General features: G+C 39.2%; 1 protein-coding gene across 3 annotated transcripts in view; it reads left to right on the top strand.

Moving 5' to 3' along the window:
* Positions 1 to 26890, top strand: part of COL4A3 (collagen type IV alpha 3 chain) — a 162202-nt gene that overhangs the window by 104784 nt on the left and 30528 nt on the right. For all 3 annotated transcript variants that reach the window (XM_070385729.1, XM_070385723.1, XM_070385737.1), the window contains 21 exons: positions 1864 to 1926; positions 2316 to 2375; positions 3425 to 3469; positions 3774 to 3827; positions 4583 to 4624; positions 6626 to 6710; positions 8134 to 8169; positions 10139 to 10303; positions 11828 to 11920; positions 12434 to 12529; positions 14256 to 14326; positions 15277 to 15459; positions 17444 to 17612; positions 19956 to 20048; positions 21063 to 21164; positions 22044 to 22141; positions 22716 to 22866; positions 23234 to 23347; positions 24345 to 24512; positions 26122 to 26211; positions 26572 to 26706. In XM_070385729.1, the coding sequence (XP_070241830.1) occupies positions 1864 to 1926; positions 2316 to 2375; positions 3425 to 3469; positions 3774 to 3827; positions 4583 to 4624; positions 6626 to 6710; positions 8134 to 8169; positions 10139 to 10303; positions 11828 to 11920; positions 12434 to 12529; positions 14256 to 14326; positions 15277 to 15459; positions 17444 to 17612; positions 19956 to 20048; positions 21063 to 21164; positions 22044 to 22141; positions 22716 to 22866; positions 23234 to 23347; positions 24345 to 24512; positions 26122 to 26211; positions 26572 to 26706 (2113 nt within the window). The remainder of the gene's footprint in view (positions 1 to 1863; positions 1927 to 2315; positions 2376 to 3424; positions 3470 to 3773; positions 3828 to 4582; positions 4625 to 6625; positions 6711 to 8133; positions 8170 to 10138; positions 10304 to 11827; positions 11921 to 12433; positions 12530 to 14255; positions 14327 to 15276; positions 15460 to 17443; positions 17613 to 19955; positions 20049 to 21062; positions 21165 to 22043; positions 22142 to 22715; positions 22867 to 23233; positions 23348 to 24344; positions 24513 to 26121; positions 26212 to 26571; positions 26707 to 26890) is intronic.

Here is a 26890-nt window from a genome sequence, read left to right as displayed (position 1 = left end):
GTTTTGCTATCTAGTCACTCAATCATGTCTGACTCGTGACCCCATAGACTGTAGCCCGCCAGGCTCCTCCCTCCATGGGATTCTCCAGGCAAGAATACTGGAGTGGGTTGCCATTTCCTTCTCCAGGGGATCTTCCCAACCCAGGGATTGAACCTGTGTTTCCTGCTTGGCAGGTGGATTCTTTACCACTGAGCCACCAGGGAAGGGTGGTAATGGCCTAAAAATAAGGGTGGAGTGTCATCATAATCAAATGGGATGTTTTTACCCTGCCATTATAACCCCAAGACACTGTGGCCCCCATTCCTCTCCAAGGACACCATGACTCTTATTCTGAAATTATCAGGTGCTTTTTGCTCTCACATTGGGGTAGCTGGAAGGACTGGGGAACAAAATTGAATCAGATGCTCAGAACTGCATCACAGCATAATACCCCAATCCTAGACACTAGGTTGATCCTGAAATGTCTGGGACAGGTAATAGGGAGTGAGAGGGAAGCTAATAATTTTCCTGTGGATTAACTAAGAAATTGGAGAAGGAAATGGCAACCCACTCCAGTATTCCTGCCTGGAAAACACCATGAACAGAGGAGCCTAGAGGGCTACAGTCCATGAAGTCAAAAAGAGTCAAACTAGACTGAGTAACTAAACAAACTAAGAAGTAAACATAAATCATTTCTCTTTTTTAAAATTATGATTAATTGTTTTGATAATACCTTGATTGCAATATAATTTACATGCTGTGATTTTCACCATTTTAAAGAAGAAATTCATGGATTTTCATTATAATTAATTTTTAACAGCATTATTGAGGTATAAGTCACATAACATATAATTTACCCATTTAATGTGCAATTCAGTGGCTTTTAATGTATTCACAGAGTTGTGCAACTTACCGTGGGCATTTTAGAACATTTTCATCACCCTAAAAGAAATACCTTAGCCATCACTTTTCAATATAATTAACTTTTAATGATAGACGTTATCAAACAAAACTGATAAGTTAAAACATGGCGAAGTTCTATATGACCAAAATAATAACTCTCATTGAATACTGGAAAAAATATTGCCTGAGGAAAATAACTGAACTTTTCAGAATTAATCAACAAAAGTATATTTAATAAAATCTAAAGCTTTATTGGCTGAAAAATTGATTTAAAAAAATCTTATCTTGAGAACATTAAGAGCTGGGAGATTTGACCCAAGGGATAAAAATTTCTTTTTAAAAAATTATGTTTTTGAAAATTATATTTTTACAAAATATTAATAAAATGTGATAAGGCCAAAACAAACCTGATTATTGACTCAAATCCTCATTATAGCATTTACTCAGAAAATAATTGATCTCAGTGAAAATAATTTCAATATATTAAAAATGAGAGTAAAATATATTGGAAATGATCTGATTATGCTTATAGAAAACTGATTCAGGAGTTAAATTAGTTTAATATAGTTTGATCTAAATTACTTTCTTTTTTAAAAAAGAGACTGTACAAAGGATATATTGTACAGCACAGGGAATACAACCAGTGGTTTATAATATAAATGGGGTATAATATACAAAAATCTTAAATCACTACATTGTACACCTGAAACTAATATAATATTTGTAAATCTGCTATTTATTCAGCCAAATCTACTATACCTCAATTCAAAAAATAAAATCCAGCACACAGAATGTTTGAGTATTGTTTCAGGGGGTTAACAGGTATAAAATTCAAAATGTGAGAAATGGTGATATGTTAATAGGAGGTATATATGTAAGTTGAAAATCCAGTTCATTGGACAGCTAGAGGACTTTTCCAAATGTAGTCGATAATATCTTGTTTGCTCTCTTTCTCATGACCTCAACTTGTTTTTGTGACAGGACCTCAAGGGAGAGAAGGGAGACCTGGGAGCCATGGGACAGTCCGGACCCCCTGGACCCTCCGTAGGTCACTTAGAATCATATTGTTCCCTTGAAACTAAAAGTAGAAACTTGGAGCATATTTTGATGTATGACCTACCTTTAAGGCTTAATATTAGCTAAAGCGTGATAGCATTTTACTGCAGGGATCATAAATACTAGAATTATCTTATGGCTGCTTCTAGCTGAAATCCCTGCACTGTTTTATATGCACCCTCTGTCACCCATCTTGTGATTTATCTTCAGCATCTGATTCTATAGCATCTGTTTTTAATTTGATATTCATAAATAAAATGTCTCACTTAGATAACCCATCATTTCAAAAATTTTAATGGAAGGGAAAAGTTAATAAAAATCGATGTAAGTCAAAGATCAGTAATTTACAAAACTTGACCTAACTCTCATTGATTCAGGGGCCGCCTGGAGAATCTTATGGATCAGAAAAAGGTGCTCCTGGAGAACCAGGCCCACAGGTGAGTTTGGAAATCAGTGTCGTGTGCAGCCTAAATTAATGGAACCCAGGTCTTCTACATTGCAGGTGGATTCATCTGGGCCACCAGGGAAGCCCCAAATTAGTCAGTACTCAGGACTTTATAGGTGGCAAGTATAAGATGCTTAGGGCTTCCCAGGTGGCACTAGTGGCAAAGAACCTGCCTGCCAACACAGGAGACATGAGACTCCCTGGGCCAGGAAGATCCCCTGGAGGAGGGCATGGCAACCCACTCCATCATTCTTGCCTGGAGAATCCCCATGGACAGAGGAGCCTGGTGGGCTGCAGTCCATGGAGTCACAAGGAGTCACACAGGACTGAAATGACTTAGCCCATAGTACCCAGCATGCAGCACTCTCATTGTTTAAAAGCTAAAAATCATACACTGGGAAAAGTATATTTTTTCTAAGAAAAATATTCAACTAATGTTGTTTTTAATTGTATGATGGAAGGTAAGTACCATAATAGTTAATCCCATAATAGTTAAACAGCTCTGTCTCTTTAAACACTGTAAAATTCCTTTTATATGTGTATTTAGATATAGACACGTCTGCAGTTCAAGGAGTTGCCAACATTGCAAATAAATACATTGACTGTGAACGCCTCTCTCTGAATTTTCCTGCTTGCTTCTCTGCTCAGCGCTTCCCTGATTTTCTTTCTAAGCTTGGATGGCTAACTTTAGTTTAGCCAGGACATGGAAACAACATGTGTCCATTGACAGATGAATGGATAAAGAAGATGTGGTACATATATACAATGGAATACTGTATGTGTGCAAAGTTGCTTCAGTCATATCTAACTCTTGCCTGGAGAATCCCATGACCTTCCCTAACTTCCCAATCTCACTGGCTTCTGCCTTTCCTGGCAGAAGAAGGTCATCGTCAGTTCTGCAATTAATAGCTTTTCCTTCTAATAACTGAAGGAAACCTCAGTTAGGCTTTCTTGCCTAAGATCAAGAGATTGTATCATTTAAGTTTTTCGTGTTTATTAAAGTATCCAAAGTTACATGTTTTTCTTTTGTTTTTGTTTTAGGGAAAGCCTGGAAAAGATGGTGCCCCTGGTTTCCCTGGCACTGAGGTAAAGTCATGAAGTCATGACTTGGTCCATTGAAGTAATGAAAGTCAGTCGTATTAGACCAAGAAGGGTTTTTGAGAGTCAATCATGGTGGGCTACAGTCCGTGGGGCTGCAGATATGGAAACAACTGAGTGGCTGAGTACGCATGCACCTTTAGTGTTACGCCCTCTCTGTGGAGAGAGGTCATCTGAACACTCTTCCCCCGCCCCCCAACCCCACCAAAAGGAGTTTAAAGCATTTTGCTTGCTACAGAAGAAATTGATTATCAGTGTGTCTTCTGATCTCTTCACTTTGCTCTTCTCTTAGGGAGCCAAAGGAGACAGGGGTTTCCCTGGGTTAAGGGGTGAAGATGGCATTAAGGTAATTCCCTTCCTGACATCTGCTTTCAGCTTTTATTATTGGTTGGGTTTTCTCACCATTTTCCTCCCCACATCCTGAAACTCAATGCAAGGAGCTGCAGTCAGAGTTCAATAAAATACCTCAGCATATTTGTTAGGAAGAAAGGAGAGCTGTGGCGGCTTTATTTAAACACTTGAAGGGAAAGATGTTAAACCTGTTCTGTGTAGTGGAAGCTGGCTTAGGACCAGTGGGATTTTAGCTTCCCATGAGAAAGGAGTTGGAAGGGACCTGTAATTGGAGGAAGTATCGGCTCATCGGAGGTCAAGCATGGTCTGAACCCTGTGAGTCTCAACCTGGGTCACGATGAACTGAATGGTCATCATTGGTGAACTGTGGACTGTGTTTCACATCAATTTATTTCTACAATTGCCTACAACCCATGGCCTGGCTTCCCTGTGCCTCTAGTCCAGGTGCGAACAGGGAGAGCATGCAAGGATGCAAGCATCCTTTGAAGGGAGTGATGTGGAGGAAACCTAGAGAACAAGAGCCACTTCTTCCAGACCTTATAGATAAGATTTCTGCCTGAGATATGGCCCTCCAGGAAAATAATCAAAAGTCAATATCCCTTTCGTGCTAATTTGACTTGTACATTTCATAGAAATGATATCAGTTTTAGCATAGATTTGTTTAACTATGCTTTTTGATTTCTAAGTATACCTAACATGTAAATACTTTTGATTAGTGTGCTCATAATTTGTAACTGTCTTTCTATACAGGGGTGGAAAGGAAACTCTGGCCCTCCAGGATTTCGTGGTCCAGTAAGTGTAATGAAGGACAATATTAACGTTATGCTTGATCAAGTCTTTCCAAATACCAAGGAAATTTTGAATCAGTGTCCCTTATTAACTGCTATGATAGAGATTATAGTATTTACCTTTTTATCAATTTAGGGCCAAAAAAATAGCTATTGTCATTATTTGTCCATTCAATAATGGACAAATATTTTTATCTGGTCCTACTTGGTCCCTGGAATGTACTGGCAATGCCCATCCTGGGCTGCAGAGAAGAAAAAGCCTTTGTCTAAACAGGCCCGGCCTAAGATCATCCTGCACCTTTGAGTAGCATAGGAAGGCAGCAGTGAAGGACAGGTCAGGTCCTGGGGGTGTGGGAGAAGGACTTCACCTTCTGGGCCCTGTTATGACAGCCCTGAACTATGAGGCAGCAGCAGCTCAACTTTGGGTTGAATTCAGGGCCTGCAAAACCCAGTGACCGCAGCCCAAGCTTCCTTGGTGGCTCAGATGGTAAAGAATCCACCTGCAATGCAGGAGACCTGGATTTGATCCCCAGATCAGGAAGATCCCCTAAAGAAGGGAAAGACAACCCATTCCAGTGTTCTTGCCTGGAGAAATCCGTGGACAGAGGAGCCTGGTGGGCTATCTTCCATATGTTGCAGAGTCAGACATGACTCAGCAACTAACACTTTCACTCTTAAGCTCCTTAGAGGCAGGTGATCCTCCCTCTCGAGTGGACATGGATTTGATGTCCGTCAGCTCCTGGCAACAGGGTGGCCACGCTGTATATAGTGACTCTGTAGCTTGAGGAGATGAGTGTGAATGGGACCCAGGCTCTGAGTTCCGGTACCTTCCTTTGCTGCCTCAAATGACGGTGGTTCTCAGAGTGCAGAGCAGAACTCCCATTTAAGACCTGCAGGTGTGACAAAAAGGTCCCTGGTGGCAGAGGAGTCACTGGGGGAGTGTGTTTGTGTCCTCCTACAAATGCAGTTCCCAGACCCCCCAGGCCAAGTAAGTTAACTCAGTAACTGAAGGAGGGTCCCAGAAATCAGCTTCTTTACCTTGCAAGCAAATGATTCAGATGACAATCCCAAGATCCTTTTAAGGGGTTGCTGGGAAGATGAAAGGCTATTTTGTGAAAGTACTTTGCCAATACTTGGCAGATACATACATATCTTGATGGATTTTATGATGGAGGAGTTTATTGCACTGTTACTACTATTATTATTATGAATTCTTTTTTTTTACTTTATGCATACAGTTTTAACTACAAAGTTCTTGTTATAGTTCTTTAAACAAGTCAGTAAACTAATTGGCCCCATGAAACATATGAAAAAAGTTTTTTTAAACTTTTATATTTCCATCTTTTTTTTTAATGCTCAATTCCACATAGTTTTGCAGCTACTACTGACTTCAGAGAAAGTTTTGCTTTGGAAGAAGATGGTTAAGGAAATGAGCAGAAGGTCCATTGATCACTTCAGAAATACTAATAATCCTCAGCCCTTGGACTAAGAAAACATTTGTCTGAAGATCAATGCTGTCCTGAAATTTAGAGAAACAATGAAGTATTTTTTTGATGTATACATCCCAACGTACTTTGAAATAAATTTAGTCCACAGGAGAAGCATTAAATATTTTCATTTAAAAATGAAATAGAATAAAAAATATCAGAGTTGATCATATGTTGTAAGAAGTTACTCTTTTGTAAAACTTTAATTTCTATATACATACTCACACATATATAGATATGTATATATATATTTAAGAGTGTGTATATGATTTGGGCTAATATCATAAAATGTATTTCTAAATGAAAGCCCATGAAATATCCACTGTCATGATACCAGGTTAACTTTTAAATTTATCCATCCCATAAAACTGCCATGTTTTTCTAACACATAAGCCTGTGAATTCAGGAAAACAAGGAAAGTATCATTTTAGTCAAAAAATATGAAATTGAAGTAATTGTATTTGGCGAGTTACCATAAATAGCTATCTTTTTTTTTTTCAATTTCATTTTCCTTTAAGACAGAATATTATGATGCATACCAGGAAAAGGGAGATGAAGGAATTCCAGGCCTACCAGGGCCCAAGGGAGCTCGTGGCCCACAGGGTGAGAATAATTTTCTTCCTGAAGCATTTGCTGATCATCGTGTGTCTTTCATTCATGGCAAAATGTGTTTCTAGACCTAGAATTTGCAAGAGGAAAGGAGCAGTCTCCTAATGTTCATAGGTGATGGTATTTTTTGATGTTTCCTAATTTTCATATTTTCCTAAAAAAATTCCTTAGGTGGTATACAGTAGACAGTAACTGCTTATCTTTATGCATAATTAAATATCTTTAAACATAACATTCATATCTGATAGGAAGACATTAACATAGCCAGAGAGCAGGGAGAGGGAGTGTCCAAAACCAGCAGTCCCAGAGGGATTACAGAAGAGAAAATGCAGCCCCGAACAGCTCTCATTTGAGCAAATCTACACAAATAGGGACAAGAAGGAACTGAAGCCCTTGGTTCCTGATTTCCAGGACCATGAATTAAAGTCACATTGACTTATATTCTGTCCCTTTTGATGGGTTGAGATGATCTTGGCTAATAAGCTCTTATATCTCACTGCACATTGAAATCCCCAAGAACTGCTGAATAAGAACCATGTCCCCATTTCTTCCCCATGATTCTGATGTAATTGCCTGGAGGAGGGCCCTGGATACTGGCAGGTCATAGAAGCTCCTTAGATTAATTCAATGTGTAGCAGGCTTGAGAACCACTGATCCAGGCAAATGATTGATATAAATAAGATTTCAAAGGAGAATTTTATTTAAATGTGTAAAATTCTCATTGTTTTAAACAAATGGACAGATAATTATTAGACACAGGTTTTAAAAAATCTGATACGCTCACTACAAGTTACTAATATACATCAAAGAGTTAGAACCCTACTCCGTGTTGTAGCTATAAGTGGTCTGAGATGGATCCAGGCCAAACTTGAGGTTGTTGACAATTTCAGCTATTTGATCTTCTGGCCTCTGAATCATCCCAGCAAAGCACTAAACACAGAACAGCTCTTAGGAAATGTCTGTGAGTTATCTGAAGATGATAAAGCACTATAGTTTACTTAAAAAAAAAAGTATAGTTGATCTGCAATATTATATTGGTTTAAGGTGTACAACATAGTGATTCAATACTTTTGTAGGTTATACTCCATGTAAAGTTATTAAAAACTAAGGGCTGTATTTCCCTGTGCTATACAATATGTCCTTATTGTTTGTTTATTTTATACATAGTAGTTCATGTCCCTTAATGCCCTACTTCGCCCCCTCCCTGTTTTTGAGTGTTAGACATCTAAGATGAACTTAGTTTCTTCTTCGCAGTTTGTCTAAATGACTGAACTTTTCTCACACTTACTTATGTGAGAGTAGAGGCAAAGTATGAAAAATGTATTGGTAATTATCATTATATTGCCATCTAAGATTTCAATAACGGAAGGAGGGGATATTTCTATCTTTGTGAACAATTACTGTTATGTGTCCTCAGGTCCCAGTGGTCCCCCTGGAGCCCCTGGAAGTCCTGGTATGTACATGTTTCTCAGATACCAATACAAATACTATCAAAAGGAAAACATGCTGCTTTCTAATGAGTTTGCATTATTTGCATAAGAGTGATGTTTCATTAATTGATATACAAGTGTTTCCAACTTCTTCATCATTAACTTTGGGACCTTCAGAGGAAAAGGGAGGAAAGCTGACACAAAGTGACACAGAAATGCTCTCTTTCACTCCTCAGTAGTTTTAACTACTGCTGAGCTAAAAGGTAGCACTAGTGGTAAAGAACCCGCCTGCCAACACAGGAGACGTGAGAGACGCCGGTTCAGTTCCTGGGTGGGTAAGATCCCCTGGAGGAGGGCATGGCAACCCACTCCAGTATTCTTCCCTGCAGAATTCCATGGACAGAGGAGCCTGGCGGGCTATAGTCCACACGACTGCAGAGTCAGACACAACTGAAGAGACTTAGCATGCATGCATTTTTAACTGTCAGGCAGTAACTTTGGTGTGGGAGCAGGAGGCTTGAAACTCAGAAAAAGGCACAGAGAAAGAAAAACATTAATTTTGTGGCAAAATAAGGTGATAGTTTTCATAATGTGTCACAAGTTGCCTAAGGAGACATAGATTATAGTTTTTATATTTTAACATATATTGTTTGTGGTACATACACAATTCTGTAAACTGTAAAAATATTCATGAGTCATTAGAGTGGTTGCCTCTTGAAAGAGGAAGAAGAATAGGGTCAAGGATGGTTAGTTAAGGATTAACTACAGTGGCCTCAGTTTTAACTGTCATTCTGTAATGGGCCATCTTGTCAAAAGGAAACAAAACAAGAACAAAATAGCAAAGATTTGATAAAGCCTTGCATTGATTATATTTTTTTTTTTCTATACTATGCTGTATATTTTAAAAATAATTTTGAAAATGAATTAAGATAAAGAGAGTGAAGGACTATATGTACATTATGATTTTATTGTAAAAGAAAAGAAAAAATGTATACATATTATGTGTACTTGCATATACATGGAAAAATATATAACAAACTCTTAACAGCAGGTATTTCTTGAAGGTGAAATGATGCAAATGGAGATTTTAGAGGTCCGAACAAATATTAAGAAAGAGCTCCTTCCAGTAGTCTTCCCAGGTGGCTCAGTGGTAAAGAATCTGCCTGGAATGCAGGAGACACAGCAGACATGGGTTTGATCCCTGGGTCAGGAAGATCCCCTGGAACAGGAAGTGGCAACCCACTCTACTATTCTTACCTGGAGAATTCCATAGATAAAGGAGGCTGGTGGGCTACAGTCCATAGGATGGCAAAGAGTCAGACACAACTGAAGCTACTTAGCAAGCAGTGCACAAGACAATTGGCAGAAATAAACTTCAAACGGGCTTCCCTGGTGGCTCAGTAGTAAAGAATCCTCCTGCCAATGCAGTAGATGTGGGTTCTATCCCTGGATCAGGAAGATCCCCTGGAGAAGGAAATGGTAACCCACTCCATTATTCTTGCCTGGGAAATCCCATGGACAGAGAGCCTGGTGGGCTACAGCCCATGGGGTTGCAAAAGAGTTGGACATGACTTAGCAACTAAACAACAACAAAAGTTCGATTACAGTTTTCTCTTTCTTATTTGAGACACTGAAAGATAGGCATCTTCTAGTCTCTAAAAACAAAATTACAAAATATTTAGCATGTATTGAGTAATTTCTTCTGAAATCCTTTTGAATCAAGAGACTGCAGTGAATCCCAACTTCTGTTTCATTCCCTTGTAATAAAGCACATAAGTTACGTTGTGGGAATGGAGTGGTCTGAGCTCTGCTGTATTGTGGTGGTTGAACCAGGTCACAGGTGAGGGAGAGAAGAAAATTCACTTTGTTTCATATGCTCTATATACTTTTCGATTGTACAACGTTTACAAGACTATCTCCCTTTTGCAATTGAAATGTATATGTTAATCAGGGGGAACTTTTTAAATACAATAAATGATTATTTTTTCCAAGGGTCATCAAGGCCTGGCCTCCAAGGAGCCCCTGGAGTACCTGGTGTGAAAGGAAGTAAAGGGGAGCAAGGGCCCCCAGGAAAGACTGCAGCGGGGCCTCCGGGGTCCCCTGGCTGTCCTGGTTCTCCAGGTCCTATGGGGTTCCCGGGACCTCCAGGCCCACCAGGTAAAGATGCTTCATGGCGCCCTTCTGTGTGTGATACCCAATGACAGAGGTATGCCCATGGGGGCAATGAGCCTTACATGCAGCTTGGCCATCCGTGTGGATCTTAGGTGTTATCTTTCCACTGGTGTTTCATTTTATTAGCTGCCTGTGAAAGCGTGACTGCTTGGCAAGATCAGCCCAGCAGTAGCCCGAAGACAGAGAGAGAGGCAGGGACAGAGGAGTGGAGCAGAGGAGTGACTGTTATCACGTTGGCCTAGGCCAAGTGCAACGTCTTGTTCAGTTCCTGGAGACTATCTTCCAAGAAGCTGTATAACTTCGTCTCAGGATAAACTTTTCCTGGGGACCGGGAGGCAAAAGTTTCTCCAGGGATAGGACTAACACCCTACCACCATCACACACACACACACACACACACTTCCAGACTCTGTTTCCATGGCTTGCAGGCCATCCCATGCCTTGGCATCAGCAGGAAAGCTCCAGAGCAGGAAACTATAGGTGAGCAACGTGAACCGAGGCAAGATGCTGCCAAGTAGAGTGGATCAGAAACCACAGAGCTGCCGCCCAGAGGATGTGAAATGGTACCTGGAGGTTCTGATGAAGTTGTCCTTTTCTCCCCATCCTATGACAGAGCCACTTCACAAAATGTGTTGGCTGATAGGAGTCTAGAACCTCAAGAACATACAGATCACTCCATGTATTTTAAAATGCCTTTCCTGGCAGGTACCTAGGAGGTCTTGTTTTATACTCAGCCCTCCTACTAGCCTTAAGAATCTTCCAGAGATCTTTTTAAGAAAGGAGGAATCATTATTTATAGACAATATTATTAAAATGTAAAAATTAAGAAAATAATCTGGAAAACAATAAAGAAATTCAGTTAAGTACCTAGTTATATGAACAATATTAAAAAATAAATAAAAGGAGTTCCCTGGTGGTCTAGTGGTTAGGACTTGATGCTTTTATTGCCGTGGCCCAGATTCAATCCCTGGTCAGGAGAACTAAGAACTGAGAAGCTGAACGGTCTAAATAAATAATAAATAAAAGCTTTCCTCTAGGCTAACAACCATCTAAGAAATTATCCTACTAATAGACATAATGTCTAAGAACAAATCTGTTAAGGAGTGAATCTATGTGGAAAACAAAGCAAAACTAAACTAAAATGCTTCCCTATATGTCAGGGCTCTTAGCCCTCTGGGTTTTTTTCCCAAATGTAGGTTTTGTGTCCTCATTTTATTTCTGACAAGCCTGATGTGCATAACTCCTGAAGCTCAGGAATGTTTGAGTCAGAATCTGGAACCCGGGGCACCTGCAATAGAACTGCATCCTTATTTTTAAAAAAAAAAAAAATCGTGTGTGTGATGTGAAAGGAAAGCTGGTCAGTCTTTTCAGTTGCAGATAACCTTCACAAGATTCAACTTGCAAAACAGAGATGGGGAAATGCATATAAAATAAAGACAATACTAAAACACTTGCTAATTGAAAAAAAATACTTAAATAAAAGTTAGCTTTGGTGTTGTCTCTTTGCAGGTGGTATTGTTTTTCGCGAAGGTCCACCTGGAGTCGGTGGACTTCCAGGCCATATAGGGTCGCCAGGTATCCCAGGAGTCGGTGGACCCAAAGGTTAGTTCAGTTGGTGATGTTCGATCAGAATGAGTCATTCTCATCACCTTCATCATCACTTATTTTATACTTCCCAGAGACAGTGATCCCAAATAGCAGACAGTCACAGATGGCTTCTTTTCCAAAAGGATTACCTAATAGTATTTATTTCTCTGGAAATCAATCATTTATTTAGCACCTGTGCAATAAATCATTGGCTGTTCCTAGCATGTGAGTTTTATCCTGCACTCGAGGAGAGAAAAACTGAGATAGTAAATGTTTGTTACTGGGCTCTTCGGATTTCCTTTCTATAATGCAAAAAAAAAAAAGCTCAGATATGATAAGCAGATATAATAGATGAATTATTTTTATGAATATACATGTCCTAGATATGTATGAATGCACACATAATTTTCACTACATTAAAAAAATTCAGATGTAATAAATGATCATGTGGTTGGAATTTTCAGTCCTTTCTGAGGACTCGGGTTTGTGAGTGGGATTTTGAGTGATGCAAGTGTGTTCTCATTGCAGGGGAGCCAGGCCTCTTGTGTACACAGTGTCCTTGTATCCCAGGGTCTCCAGGCCCCCCTGGATTTCCAGGCTTAGAAGGCGAAAAAGGATTCCAAGGTAGGACAGTTTACACCCAAGTGTTTTTGCAAGTACCAGAAGGCTCTGCTCACTGGACAGAAAAAAAAAAGACATCAGATTGCTCAATGTCAGGATGTGGTCTATGTGAATTTGGAGGGAAACCTTCAAAAGCACACTCTGTTAACATAAAGAAAACCAAAAACCCCATAAAACATGGCATTTCCCTCTATTGCATTTTAGTTGCTGACTACCTGAGACAAGCCTGAGTGGAAAGGATAGGGCAAAGAACAGGGGAAGTATTTTTCTGCAGCTTCTATTTGGTACCCAAGTCTCTGGGGGAAAGTGGTGAAAAACCAAAAGGAAAGGAGGAGAGAAGGAACAGAAGGAAAGCTATCGTAGTTTTCCTACATCCCCAGACTCATCTCTGACCCAAGGCTTGAGATGCAGGTGGGCAGCTCATTGCTGCTGCCCAACCAGTTGCATTGCTATATTTTCCTTGGTTTCCTTACGTTTGAGGAACTACAGCTATAGCTTAAAGAAGATGCATAAATGGTAAAACTGTTTTAATTACTATAAAAGAATTCTCCTGACTCAAATCTTGCATGAAATAAAATACAAATAAAGATTTGTTAATAAACTGACCTTAGATCCATCCAAAAGACCCTCTAAAGGGATCCTCTTTACCGAAATATTTAAATACCCAGAGGAACTATACAGTTGTACAGCAAAACGCAATTTAGCAACAGATATCCAGAGCCTCAGAAAGGTTTTTACCTCTTTGGACCTGGAGGTACACTTTTAGGAATTTATTGTAAAGGGAATTATTGGTTAAGTTTGCAGAACTAAATATGGGGTATTTATCATAGGACTGCTTACAACAGTTAAAATTGAGAAAAACAATTCAAATGTCTGAAAATAGAGACTTCCCTGGTGGTCCAGTGGTTATGACTTTGACTTCCAATTTAGGGGGTGAGTTCAATCCCTGGTCCAGGAAATAAGATCCCACATGTATCTCAGGCAAAGAAGCCAAACATAAAACAGAAACAATATTGTAACAAATTCAATAAAGACTTTAAAAATGGTCCATGTCAAAAAAATCTTAAAATAAATGTCTAAAAATAGCTGTTTGCTGAATAAATGATCTGGCAACCCACTCCAGTATTTTTGCCTGGAGAATCCCATGGACAGAGGAGACTGGTGGGCTGCAGTCCATGGGGTCGCAAAGAGTTGGACACAACTGAGCAACTAAACACACACACGTGCACATGCACATGCACACCCACACAATAAGCTACAGCCATTTAAAGTGAAGCTATAAATCCATATTTATTGACATATGCATAGTATGACACCAAAAAAGTATATTATGAACTCCTATGCACTTATGGATATAAAATTTATGAGTAACACACATGAAAATTTTAGTGAATATTATCTTCTGGTGGTAGATTTATGCACGATTCTTATTCTCTTTCAGTATAATTTTTTTACCATGAACATCCATTACTTTTATCATTAGAAAAAAATTAATGTATTCCTTAAAATTATAAAGACAAGAATTTTAGGAAGCTAAAATTTGAGTACTTATTTTGAACATTAACTCTTTTTCCAGTTTTTTAACTCCCATTGTCATCCTCCACTGTGTTTTTTAAGATAGAAATTTTCTTTCTTCAGAAGAAAACACCCTATTTTCCTCACACACTGCATTACCCTGGCTACTCCAAGTTTGTGTTCAATGACTGCTTAATAATTTACTGCTTTGCAGGAGAACCAGGGGCAGCTGGCATTAAAGGAAGCCCAGGGTCCCCAGGAAGTGCTGGTCTTCCAGGATTTCCAGTAAGATTTCATAGTTTTGAAGCTTTATTTAGGTTCAATTTGGAGCACTCTGGAGATAATGGTTGCTGTCCATGTAAGTTGTCAGTTTGGTGCCTCAGAAAGAGGCTTACTTAATAGTAAAGCACTTAGTTGATACTTTTGGATTGAATGAATGAATGAATGATGTGTGAATGAATAAGTGAATTCATGAATTTATCATCATTTCAAATGGTATCTGAGACAGAAAGTAGATCAGTGGTTACCTGAGGCTGAGACTGGGAACAGGGATGGACAGCAAGTAGATCTGAGGGAATTTGGAGGGGTAATAGAAATGTTTTAACACTGGATTGTGGCGATCGCAGCTCAATGTGTAAATTTACTAAAAATCATTGAGTTATAGTCTTACAAAGGATTCATTTTATGATCTTTAAATTATATGTCAATATAATTGTTAACAAATTAAAATCAGAAAGTTATATTTGGATAAATGCATTTAAATCAATTTATCCATGGATATATATTTTGGGGCTTCCCTGGTGACTGAGACAGTGAAAGAATCTGCCTGCAATGTAGGAGACCTGGGTTTGATCCCTGGGTCAGGTAAATCCCTCAATAAAATTGTTAAAAATTTAAAACCAGAAAGTAATATTTGGATAAATGTATTTGAATCCAATTATCCGTGGGTACATATTAAAATTTACTAGTATTCAAACATAATCTGACTTATGATAATGGTGGCATCATATTGAATTATATTATTATAGACGTTGCATTGAATTATACTAACTGAATTTTTTTATAGTTTTGGAAGTACAAATAAAGCCAAAAACCTTGACATACTTGTGGGTCAAAGAAAGTGTCTGGAAAATAATTTATGTTCATTACAATTGAAAAGTTCTTACTGACATTTTTTTAAGATTGATAAGAACAACTGTACCCAATGCAATGGAGACATTTCTGTACTACCCTAGGGATTCCCAGGTGCTCAGGGTCAGCCAGGACTTAAAGGAGAAAAAGGTGAAACACCTCGGCCAGAGGGAGAAGTGGGTGCCCCAGGGGATCCAGGACTCCAAGGACATCCTGGAAGAAAGGGCTTGGATGGCATTCCTGGAACTCCGGGAGTGAAAGGATTACCAGGACCTAAAGGAGAACCGGTTGGTACCCAGCAACTTTTTCCAAATTACCTTCCTTCTGAATGAAGGGCTCTAAAGTTAAGACATCAGCTGGTCTCGTTTCAAAAAATTATTGGTCGTTCAGCACAGTTCATCCCTCAAACCAGAACAAATATTTATAGTATTTTGACAAAATAAATATGTAGCACTCAATATCTTTTTTTCTCAATGATTTTTCAGCCCAAATAAAATTCCACATTGACAATGATCTTGTCTCATACACAAGTAATAATTCCACATTTGTATCAAATGAGTTTATAAGGAAGTTCAGAAAATGATTAGTAACAGAAAATTTTAGTCAGTATTTTGGGGACATTGTTCATTCTTTTAAGTAAAAATAAATGCCGAAAGGACAAAATATTTAATGTAGTCAAAAAAATCTAAAGTGTTGTCATTTACAGTATTTAAGCTTGTATAAATCCTGTCTTTTCATGTATAGAATCTCTCACATGTTCAAGTGAGAAGTTCTTACTGACCTTTATTTTTAAATGTCAATGAGGCAGAGGCTGACCACTTATCACATCTATTCGAGAGGTTCACAAGGCATGCTACCCAGCGTGTCCAAGGCTTATCAGTGTCATCCAATCAAAAGTGTTCTACCTTGAACAGGGAAACTTGGAAACAATTTAAAGCTTCATTCACAAACCCTTTAATATGAGAATATGAATTGACTCCCCAGATGTAGAAATGATATGCAATCTTTCCTACATCTTTTTGTATAAAAAACCCTCTTTGGCCAGAGCAGCTAGCAGTGTCAATGTTTCAGATTCATCTTTGGCAAACTGCCAGCTGTCCCTCCAAGGAGGTAGTTATGCTTAAAAAGGGCTGGAGTACAGAATTCTTTTGTTCTAGTATTAATACAGTCCATGAAAGTGAAAGTTATAGTCACTCATTCATGTCTGACTCTTTGCGACCCCATAGACTGTAGCCTGCCAGGCTCCTCTGTCCATGGAATTCTCCAGGCAAGAATACTGGAGTGGGTTGGCGTTCCCTTCTCCAAGGGATCTTCCCTTCCTGGGGATCAAACCTGGGTCTCCTGCACTGCAGCCAGATTATTTATCATCTGAGCCACCAGGGAAGCCCAATACAGTCCATATGATACTCTTATTTGCCTCTCCCTATTTTTTTTATTAGTTCTTATTATGTCCCAGAAAATAAGGGAGTATCAAGGAGCTGTTTTGAGTCTTACACCCTGCCATCATAAAAGAGGGACATTGAACAATGAAAGTGGTGCAGAGGGTAAAGAATCTGCCTGCAATGTGGGAGACCTGGGTTTGATCCCTGGGTCAGGAAGATCCCCTGTGGAAGGGAATGGTTTCCCACTCCATTATTCCTGCCTGGAGAATCGCATGGACAGAGGAGCCTGGCAGGTTACAGTCCATGGGGTCGCAAAGATTCAGACACGACTGAGTGACTAACACTTTCACTTTCACTTGGGTAGAAAGAGGAACTTCGGTTATTTTGTCAAATTCAACTTTAAAAGATACGACTCATTTTCAAAGCTAGAGATGATGAAATTAACAACAACAACAAAGGATTTAAGAAAAAATTAATACAGACTCAATATCTCCTCTGTAATGAAGATACGTGGTGAAAACCAATCAAATGATGATTTGTTGTACCGGGTTTATTTTAGAAATGTGACATTAACATGAATGTCAACTCTGATGCCATTTGCATCGTTGGCCAATTTGAGCTGAGTTTTCTGGGCTGTTACATGCATAGCATCCCATTGTAGGACATCTCAAGTGGGACTTGAGAGAGTTAATGACATGTTGCTGGATCCCAAAAGGCAGGAAACAACAGACATCATTCAGTGCTTGTTTTAGAAACAATGCCTTCAATAACAACTGCCTTTTAATTCAGGATCTTCTCAATGATGACCTAACTGGTATTCATATTCATGTGAGATTATGTAAGGAGATACTGGATGAATCACTATCCAAACATATTCCTATTGATACAGGCCCTGAGCGGTGAGAAGGGGGACCCAGGTCTTCCAGGGGATCCTGGTATCCCTGGGTCCCCAGGACCCATAGGACCGGCTGGACCATCAGACTATGGACCACAGGGAGAGCCTGGTCCAAAGGGAGCCCAAGGACTTCCTGGAGCCCCTGGACCACCTGGAGAAGCCGGTTGGTTAGTTTTCTTTCCAGTCCTGTTTTCCTGTGGAGTGGGTTGATGGTTCCTAGAGCTAGAGGGAATGTAACTACCCCAAGACTAATGAATATATAGACACTTACTTCTAATAAGAAAACTGTGTCAACTTGTAGACTCTGGGAAAGAACATGGAGGCTGTGGTAGAAAACAATGTTACCGAGCAACGCTACTGGGCAACGCAGCTGAAATTTCCTAGGAATAGTCTATATCCATTCCTGATATAGATAAATGGAATGAATAGATCCTAAGAGATGAGTGGAAGTCAGTTATGACAAAAAAGGGGGAGGCAGAAACCTGTAGAATTGACCTTGAGAAGGCGCTTCCTAGCCCCAGGGCCCACTCATGTTATTGCAATTTGTTATTTTTGATCCATAACCTTATAAATGGTTTATGAATAAAACTTCAAAATATCTAAGGCAAATGAAGAAAAGTTGTATTGACAATAGTCGTAAAGTGCCATTGACTTTGGGATCTATGTATACTGAACATAGCTGCAGCATTCAGGAGGGATTGGACCCTCATGTTCACCTGTGGTGGAAAACATGGCTGAAAAGGAGAATTTCCTGTTACTGACAGTGTTAAGTAATGCTGCATTGGTAATTTTTTTACTTCTAAAATCACTTTAGTGATTCAATACCAGTGGTCTCCAGATCTTTTTATAGCATTCCTCACCAGGAATAAAATTTTGAATGCAGTATCCCCTGTATTACTCGCATACATTTATATATACATTCCTCAAACAATACTATATGGGAGTTAGGGGCACCAACTCTACACGAGTATAACTTAGAGTCAGGTTTTCTGTGTGAAGCTCTTCCCTATCTGTGTATTCCAACCTAGCCTGTCATGTAGTACTCTAATATTTACTATTGAAAAAATCTGCCAATAAGTGGGCCCTTGCAGTTCAAACCTATGTTGTTCAAGGGTCAAAAGTACATTATAAATTGCATGCATGCATTTCTGTCCATACACATATGTAAAGCTTATTTTCTGGTTATATGCTTATATGAGCTACATGAGTATTTTTTTCTGCACCTTTCTTTAAGGCTGATATTCTAATCCAAAGATTGGCACATTATAGCAGACCACAGTCTAAATCCAGCCCACCGCCTACTTATGTACAGTCTACAAGCTAAGAGTGGTTTTTATATTTTCAATTTATTGGAAAAATTTTTTGAATAATATTTTGTGACATGTGAAAATTACAGGCAATACAATAGACACTAAAAGTTGTATTTCCTATTAAGTTTTATTGGCACACAGATTGTTCCTCACTATTCTCACACTAGGAAAGCAGAGTTATTTCAACAGAGACACATCTGGACCATAAAGTCTAAATTATTTACCATCTGTCCCTTTAATGAATAAGTTTACCTTCTTCTAATTCATCTTCAAATCCTCCTCTGTTCTTTAAAAGGGAATTTTAATGAAGGACTCCATTGTCATAAAATATATTATCATCAAATTTGTCCCATCACATTACTATAAACTTGTTTTTTCTGTAAATATATGAATATATGGGTGATTCTAATCAGTAAAAATTATTTTAATATTGGCCACTGTTTTCAGAGGGCTTATCTAGTGGCTCAGCAGTAAAGAATCTGCTTGCAATGCATGAGGATCAGGAGACCCAGGTTTGATCCCTGGGTTAGGAAGATCCCCTGGAGGAAGGCATGGCAACCCACTCCAGTATTTTTCCTGGGAAATCCCATGGACAGAGGAGCCTGGCAGGCTATGGTCCTTGGGGTTGCAAAAAGTTAGACACAACTGAAGCAACTGAACATGCGCACACGCGCACTTTGGTCAGAACATGATCTCAAATCTTTACCTGGGAGGCAGTCATTATTTCTTCAACACACGAGGAACTCAGATTAAAAAGCATGCCCAAGCTCACAAACCTCACAAAGAGCAGGGACAAGATTCAAGCCCAGTTCAACTTGTCAAGCCTCACTTCATGCTTTATTCAGTAAATTATACTGTCTTCCTGTAAAAACTAGTCACCCAATAAATATTCCCTAGCAGTAAGGCTGAATTCCATATTATCAATATTTTTTTTAGAATAGGTTCTCTTTTAATACATCAGCATGTTGGACTATTAACTAAAACAAGGCTTAGGCAATAACAGATACTTATAAATATTTGTCAATTGAATAAGAGAGCTGGTCATCTTTAAGCCAGGTTTGAAGCCTATGGAAGCAGAGATTATTTTTTATATCCCTTTGGGTATGTTTATGAATCCCTTATAATTATGTTTTTCCCTTCTGAACAAATAAAAACTTCAATATGCAAACCAATCTTATGCTGTAAATTTTCTTAAGGTCCTGAGGGAGAAACTGGTGTTTCAACACCAGTCCCAGGGCTCCCAGGACCCCCTGGGCCTCCAGGCCGTGCTGGTCTCCGGGGTCCACCTGGTGAGTATCCCCTTTGCCATGTGGTACATGGGAACAGATGGCACCCTGACTCTCCTGGTTATAACTCTCCCATTAGAAGGAAAACAGATTCATCGGCTCCAATAAAGAGCTCAGGTCACAGGGGACAACTCAACAGACAGGAGACTTGCTGTTGTCCTTTGAGGTTATCTGGACTATTCCCATTAGTACTTCTGATTCCAAAAGAGAATTGATACAATTCCTTAAGAGGGATTGAGAGAACAGACTTCCTGGATTTTTGGTGGAGGAGCAAGCAATGTGAACTGGTGGTTGATTGGGACAGTTCCCATAGTTTCTTCATCTGAAAGTTTAACTTCTTTGCCAACATCATCTAAAACTTAACATTACATTCATGGTTGGGGGGGGGAGGGCATATAGTTCAAGATATCAAAAATAATTCATTTTAGAAGTTAAAATTATATTTTCAAAATTATTGACAATATCATATATTAATGCATATATATGGAATCCAGAAAAATGGTACTGAAGATCCTATTTGCAGGGCAGCAAAGGAGACGCAGACATAAAGGTCAGACTTTAGCACACAGTGGGGAAAGGAGAAGGTGGGATGATTTGAGAGAGTAGCACTGAAACATGTACGGCACCATATGTAAAATAGACAGCCAGTGGAAATTTGCTGTATGATGCAGGGAACCAAAGCCACTGTGCTGTGACAACCTAGAGGGGTCAGATGGGTGGGGGATGGGAGGGAGATTCAAGAGGAGGAAGGAGACATGTGTATACCTATGGCTGATTCATGCTGGTGTAAGGCAGAAACCACCACAATTTATAAAGTAATTATCCTCCAATTAACAATAAAATTTTGAAAAATTATTTGTGCTTCCTAATGATAAGCTCATTAGATAGAAATGGGTAGGAAGTTGGGCTTATTATTTCTTAATTTCCAAAAAGGTCTGGGACGATGCAGAAACAAACATCTTGTTTTATGGCAAGATACAGGGAAGGTGCTGACATGGATGTCTGTGTGTTTTCAAGGTATCCCTGGATCCACAGGAGAATGTGACCTGGGTCTCCCAGGGCCTGATGGTGAACCAGGAATTCCAGGAATTGGATTCCCCGGGCCTCCTGGACCTAAGGGTAAGTTTTCGAAAAATTTTAAACACATTGTGGATATTTATAAAATGTAAACACATGTAATGAATAGCGTAGGAAATATCCATTAAATCCTTCAAAATGATGTTTTCCACTAGTCTTAAATGGGGGAAAAAAATCTTACAATAATTTTAAGCAAAAAAGGAAGAATTCACATTTTATGCAATCTCATCTCAATCGTATTTTTTAAAATACACAGAAAAAAACTGGAAGGAAATTCACCAAAATGGTAATAATGATTCTTTTTGATTGTGGGATTGTAAGGAATTTATTCTTCTTAATAGATACCTGTCCGTTTTTGTTGTTGTTTAGTCACTCAGTCATGTCCAACTCTTTCAGCCCCGTGGACTGCAGCACGCCAGGCTTCTCTGTCCTTCACCATCTCCCAGAGTTTGCTCAAACTCATGTCCATTGAGCCGATGATGCCTTCCAACCATCTCATCCTCTTTTGCCCCCATCTCCTCTTGCCCTCAATCTTTCCCAGTATCAGGTCTTTTCCAATGAGTCAGTGCTCACATCAGATAGCCATGTAAAAGTTCATTTGGCTGTACACTGTATGTGAAATATACTTTTTTTAAAAAGGCAGCCAAATTGTCAATTAGTATCAGTGGTTTAAACTAGAATTGCCAGAATTTAGTGGCTCTAAACAACAAAAATAAAGAAGGTAATTTTTATAAACTGGGAACCAATGTAGTCTAATTTGGAATTGACTTTTTTAAAGTGCTAATTTAGCAGTTGTCTTTCTCATTTTTCAGACTTTCATGAAAACACTTAAGGCTACTTGTCTTGCAAAAGCACTTTAAGATGAGAGAGCTACTGCTTAGGCTCTTTTAAGACTTATAACTTGTATTATTTTTTCTCTAGGAGACCGAGGGTTTCCAGGAGCCAAAGGATCACCAGGTTGTCCTGGAGAAATGGGAAAGCCAGGCTTACCTGGAAAGCCCGGTCTCCCAGGAATCAAGGTCTTGGAGAATTAAAATTTAGACTAATATGGGGGAGTAGAGGGGCAATTACAGTTGGCCAGTTCTTATGCCCCTGCCAGTAGGGGATGCTCTACGTGCAGAAATTATCAATATATTTGTAGATAATGAAGATACTGATTTTTTTAAGTTTCTTTAAATTATTCCTCCCCTTTAGAAAGGAGATAGAAGGTGTAAGAATACCAAGTTGGCTCTCTATTTCTTCTTTAATCTTCAGAAGCATTCAGAGTTCTTAAAATGGAAAAACTTTAGAAACAAACATGGATAGCTATGAGAAAAACTGTCAAAAGGAGAGATATCTAGACTGTTGGTAGGAAATTCCACAGTCTTAAAAAGTGGAGGCTAGGAAGAATTAGTAAGCACAATTTTATTTAAAAGGTCAGCAACTAGAGTTGAAAAAGGAAGTGGATGGAATGGTGGTGACTATGCAGAAAGGGATGTAGAACCTCCATCTTGGATATATTATTTTCAAGTAAATAGCTCTAAAGACCAGTCTATAGTCAGTAAGGATTTGAAAGCATGATGCAGTGAAACTAACATCATTTTTGTGCCCTAGGGAGAGCCAGGACTAGCCATGCCTGGAGAACCCGGAGCGCCAGGTTTGCCAGGAGAAAGAGGCAGCTCTGGGGAAAATGGAGAAATTGGACTCCCTGGACTTCCGGGTCTCCCTGGAGTTCCAGGAACTGGGGGTCTTGATGGACCACGAGGTACAATAGCAAGTATGGTTACCTTTTTCCACTGTGAGCTCAGCTACAATGCTGCCATTTGAGTGTGTAAGTGCTCTACAAGTGAAGAATTCTTCTCAAACTTCTAGCTCAATAAATAGAATGTGGGAGGCTTCATTATTTTTCCATTCAACTTTCCATTCCATTGCTGCCCTACCTTTGTTCCCCACTTCTTCCTTCCTTCTTTTCTTTTAACCAGTGTCCTCTGTATTAGACATAGGACTATGGTACTATCAATGGTACTAAATATAAGTTCCATTCAGGGGGGAAGGTTATAGGAGAATGACTGGAATAGCAATACTAGACCCTGGGTTGGGAACCTTATTGTGTTTTGGACTCTCTTTTGCAGGGGATCCAGGGAAGCCCGGGCCACCAGGAGAAAGAGGACCCCCAGGAAGGTGCACAGAGGGTCCCAGGGGAACTCAAGGACTTCCAGGCTTAAATGGATTGAAAGGGCAACAAGGTAGGGGGAGGCCCTTGAAACCAATCACCAGGTGGACAAGTGACATGGGACTCCTACTCTGAGCTTTGCTGCCTAACATGAGAACTGTCCAGTAACAAGTCCCGACCACTGTTCAGTGGGAAAAGTGATTTCAAAAACAGAAACCTGTTGTCATAGATTCATTGCAGTGAGTACCATCGAGAGAGTAAGAGACCTTAAGTTACCTGAAGTTACAGTAAAATTGGTCTGTGTCTTGTATGCAAGAAAATATGAACACTGAAATTACATACAGATATATATTTACATGTATATATGCACATATAAACTCTCAAAAATTTTTTACCTTGAATACTTTTACACATATATTAAAGTGATAAATTTATCCTAATTATTGAAACAGAGTGAATGTATGCAAATATATATGTTTTTATAAGTTACAAACTAGAACATATAGTCAGTTGCTTTACAAGCAACATAAAAGATAGAATATGAAAATAAATCTAATTATGAAGATTAGGTGGTCATGGAAAATTTACTATCTTTCTGGCTTCTCTCAACCAGATTTGTGAACTATTTCGGGGGAAAAAATCCTTCAAGACTCAGCTACCACACTTTTAATATGTTCACAAGCTAAATTTTAGCTAAAATGCCAATTGTTGTAGTGGTGCTATTATTGTTTCCAGAATCATCTGAGACTTGCCAGATGAGTGGTTCAGTACCAATCCTGCAGGTTAAAGACTGAGCCATGGTCAGAAAGTGCATTCCCAAGATGTGCCTGCAGGACTAGAAAATAAATTTAAATTCTACATTATCATCACTTCATGAAGCATTGAAACACAGAATCTTAAAGCCAGAAGGGATCTTTGAATTCTACAAAAGGGGACCTAATTCAATCAATTAGATAAGTGTGTGATTTGCTCAAATCACAAAGCTAAATATTTAGAGCCATGAAATATATCTGGAGTTGGTGGGGAAAGCAACTGTGTGTTCATTTTTTCATTCATTCATTTATATACAGGCAGAAGAGGTGAAACAGGGCCAAAGGGAGACCCAGGTATCCCGGGCTTGGATAGGTCAGGATTTCCTGGAGAACCTGGACTACCAGGAATGCCAGGTCACCGAGGGGAGATGGGACCACCTGGTCCAAAAGGATATCCAGGAAACCCAGGATTTTTAGGGCCACCAGGTACCCTTGCTTTTGTTATTCTTCTTCCCTCTTCTTCCATATTTTCCTTTTAAGTTACTGTTGTTTTGTCAGTCATGTTTCTACTTGTTTGCCTTAGCATGAATAGAATGCTATATTTCTAATTTTTAAAAAAATAGATATGCAACAAATAACAAAGGTTTACTATATAGCACAGGGAACTATACTTAATATCTTGTAATAACCTATAATGGAAAATAATCTCAAAAATAATATATGTGTGTATGTATGACTGAATCACCTTGCTGTGCACCTGAAACATTGTGAGTCAACTATACTTCAATAATATATATATAAAGAAAAAAATAAAAACTCACAACAACAAAAACAAGCAAAAAAAGACTTTAAGACCTGTAACAATAAAACTCCTAGAAGAAAAATAAAATTACAAATTCAATCTCTTCACTTCTTATAGATCTATTCAGACTTTCGATTTCTTCTTGAGTCAATTTTGGTAATCAGTGCCTCTCTATGGAGAAGGCAATGGCACCCCACTCCAGTACTCTTGCCTGGAAAATCCCATGGATGGAGGAGCCTGGTAGGCTGCAATCCATGGGATCGCTAAGTCAGGCACGACTGAGCGACTTCACTTTCATTTTTCACTTTCATGCATTGGAGAAGGAAATGGCAACCCACTCCAGTATTCTTGCCTGGAGAATCCCAGGGACAGAGGAGCCTGGTGGGCTGCTATCAATCGGGTCGCACAGTGTTGGACATGACTGAAGTGACTTAGCAGTGCCTCTCTAAGAATTTGTCCTTTTTGTCTAAGTTATCTAATTTGGTGACATATGATGGTTCATAGTATTCCCTTATAATTCATTTTATTTCATCACTTTTTATGGTTTGTATGTTTGGGAGAGAATGTTTCAATAGTCTTCTCATGGTGTAAGGACCTTGCTGATCTCTCCTCATGAGAAGAGCCCAGAACAACATTAACATATATACACGACCATGTGTAAAATAGGGAGCTAGTGGGAAGTTGCGGTATGGCACAGGGAGCTCAGCTCGGTGCTCTGTGATGACCTAGAGGGTTGGAATGTGGCAGAGTGGGAGGGAAGCTCAAAAGGGAAGGAATATGTGTATACTTACAGCTGATTCCTTTTGTTGTGCAACAGAAACTAATTTAATACTGAAAAACAATTATACTCAAACTTTAAAAAGTTTAAAAAAAATTGGACAAAGGACTCAATCTGCTAATTAACCTTTCATTTATACTACTGAGCCTCTAGTATATGCCATCACTGTTCCAGGCCCTAGATTCATCTAGAGACAAAGGCTGTGAAGGAAGTATGATAAGGGAATATAACAGAAAGTTATTGATTGAAAGTTATTCGGGAGGAGGAAAGGCTCCCGAACTTCGGCCATAGTCTCTTCTCACCCACAAGTGTGATGTACTACCAATGACTTCTACATCTGTGAAGTAAGAAAAAGGCCATTTCCTGATCCGTCTCATAGACTATTATGATTATTTTCCTATTTACAGAAACCATTTTTTTAACTCTCTTTCCTCTAAGTATACTTTATTTTATGGAGTATTTACTTTTCTCATTATTTACAACATGTGCTGCCTTGTGTTAATTTCTTCCCACAGGTGAAAAAGGAATAATGGGGATGATGGGGTTTCCAGGCAACATTGGTCCCCCAGGGCCTCCTGGGAGCCCAGGCACCCCAGGACAGAAGGGTAAGTGATGGAGTATCTTCCAGCTATTAGAAGGTATGAACAATATTCATTTAATTAGCAGAAAAATAAATTGTATTTTATCCTTTGAGGAGAAAGTATTTCTGAGGGAATCGTATATTTAATTTTGCAGTTTTCTATATTCCTTTTTCCAATTTGAATAGAGGCATATTTTTCTCCCTATAGGCTTTGACCTCTACCCTCATGTGGCTGCCTGTTTAGGAGCAACTATTCATCAAGTTCTTAGCCCTATTAACCTTTTTTGGTTTATTTGTCTTGTTTTATGATAAGCACTGTTAGCTTTTGAATCCTCATGGACTTCTAAAGAATTAAGGAACTGATGCTGTTATTCCTGTCTTTTAGGGAGCTTTGGAATTCCAGGAGTAAAGGGTGCAAGAGGACCCCCAGGAGCCCAGGGGGAGCAAGGAGAAAGAGGAACTCCCGGGTCTCCTCAGATATTCCACTTAGTGGGGGACAAAGGGGAGCCAGGACTCAAAGGTAAAGACTTCTCTACATTTAGAGCAGAACATCAGAGCTGATTCTGGGACTAAGAAATTATCCAGGAAAATCCCTTTAGTTGACATATGAGCACAGTGAGGACCAGGGTTTAATTTTGCACCCAAGCTCACAAAGCCAGTTGATGGCTAAGCTCCACTAGAACTGGGTTTTGTGTGCTTTAATA

This window comes from Bos mutus, chromosome 2 (assembly GCF_027580195.1).
Source record: "Bos mutus isolate GX-2022 chromosome 2, NWIPB_WYAK_1.1, whole genome shotgun sequence".
In the NCBI taxonomy this organism is placed as follows: domain Eukaryota; kingdom Metazoa; phylum Chordata; class Mammalia; order Artiodactyla; family Bovidae; genus Bos; species Bos mutus.
The sequence above is the reverse complement of the archived record's forward strand: the minus strand, read 5'-3'. Positions and strand labels throughout refer to the sequence as shown.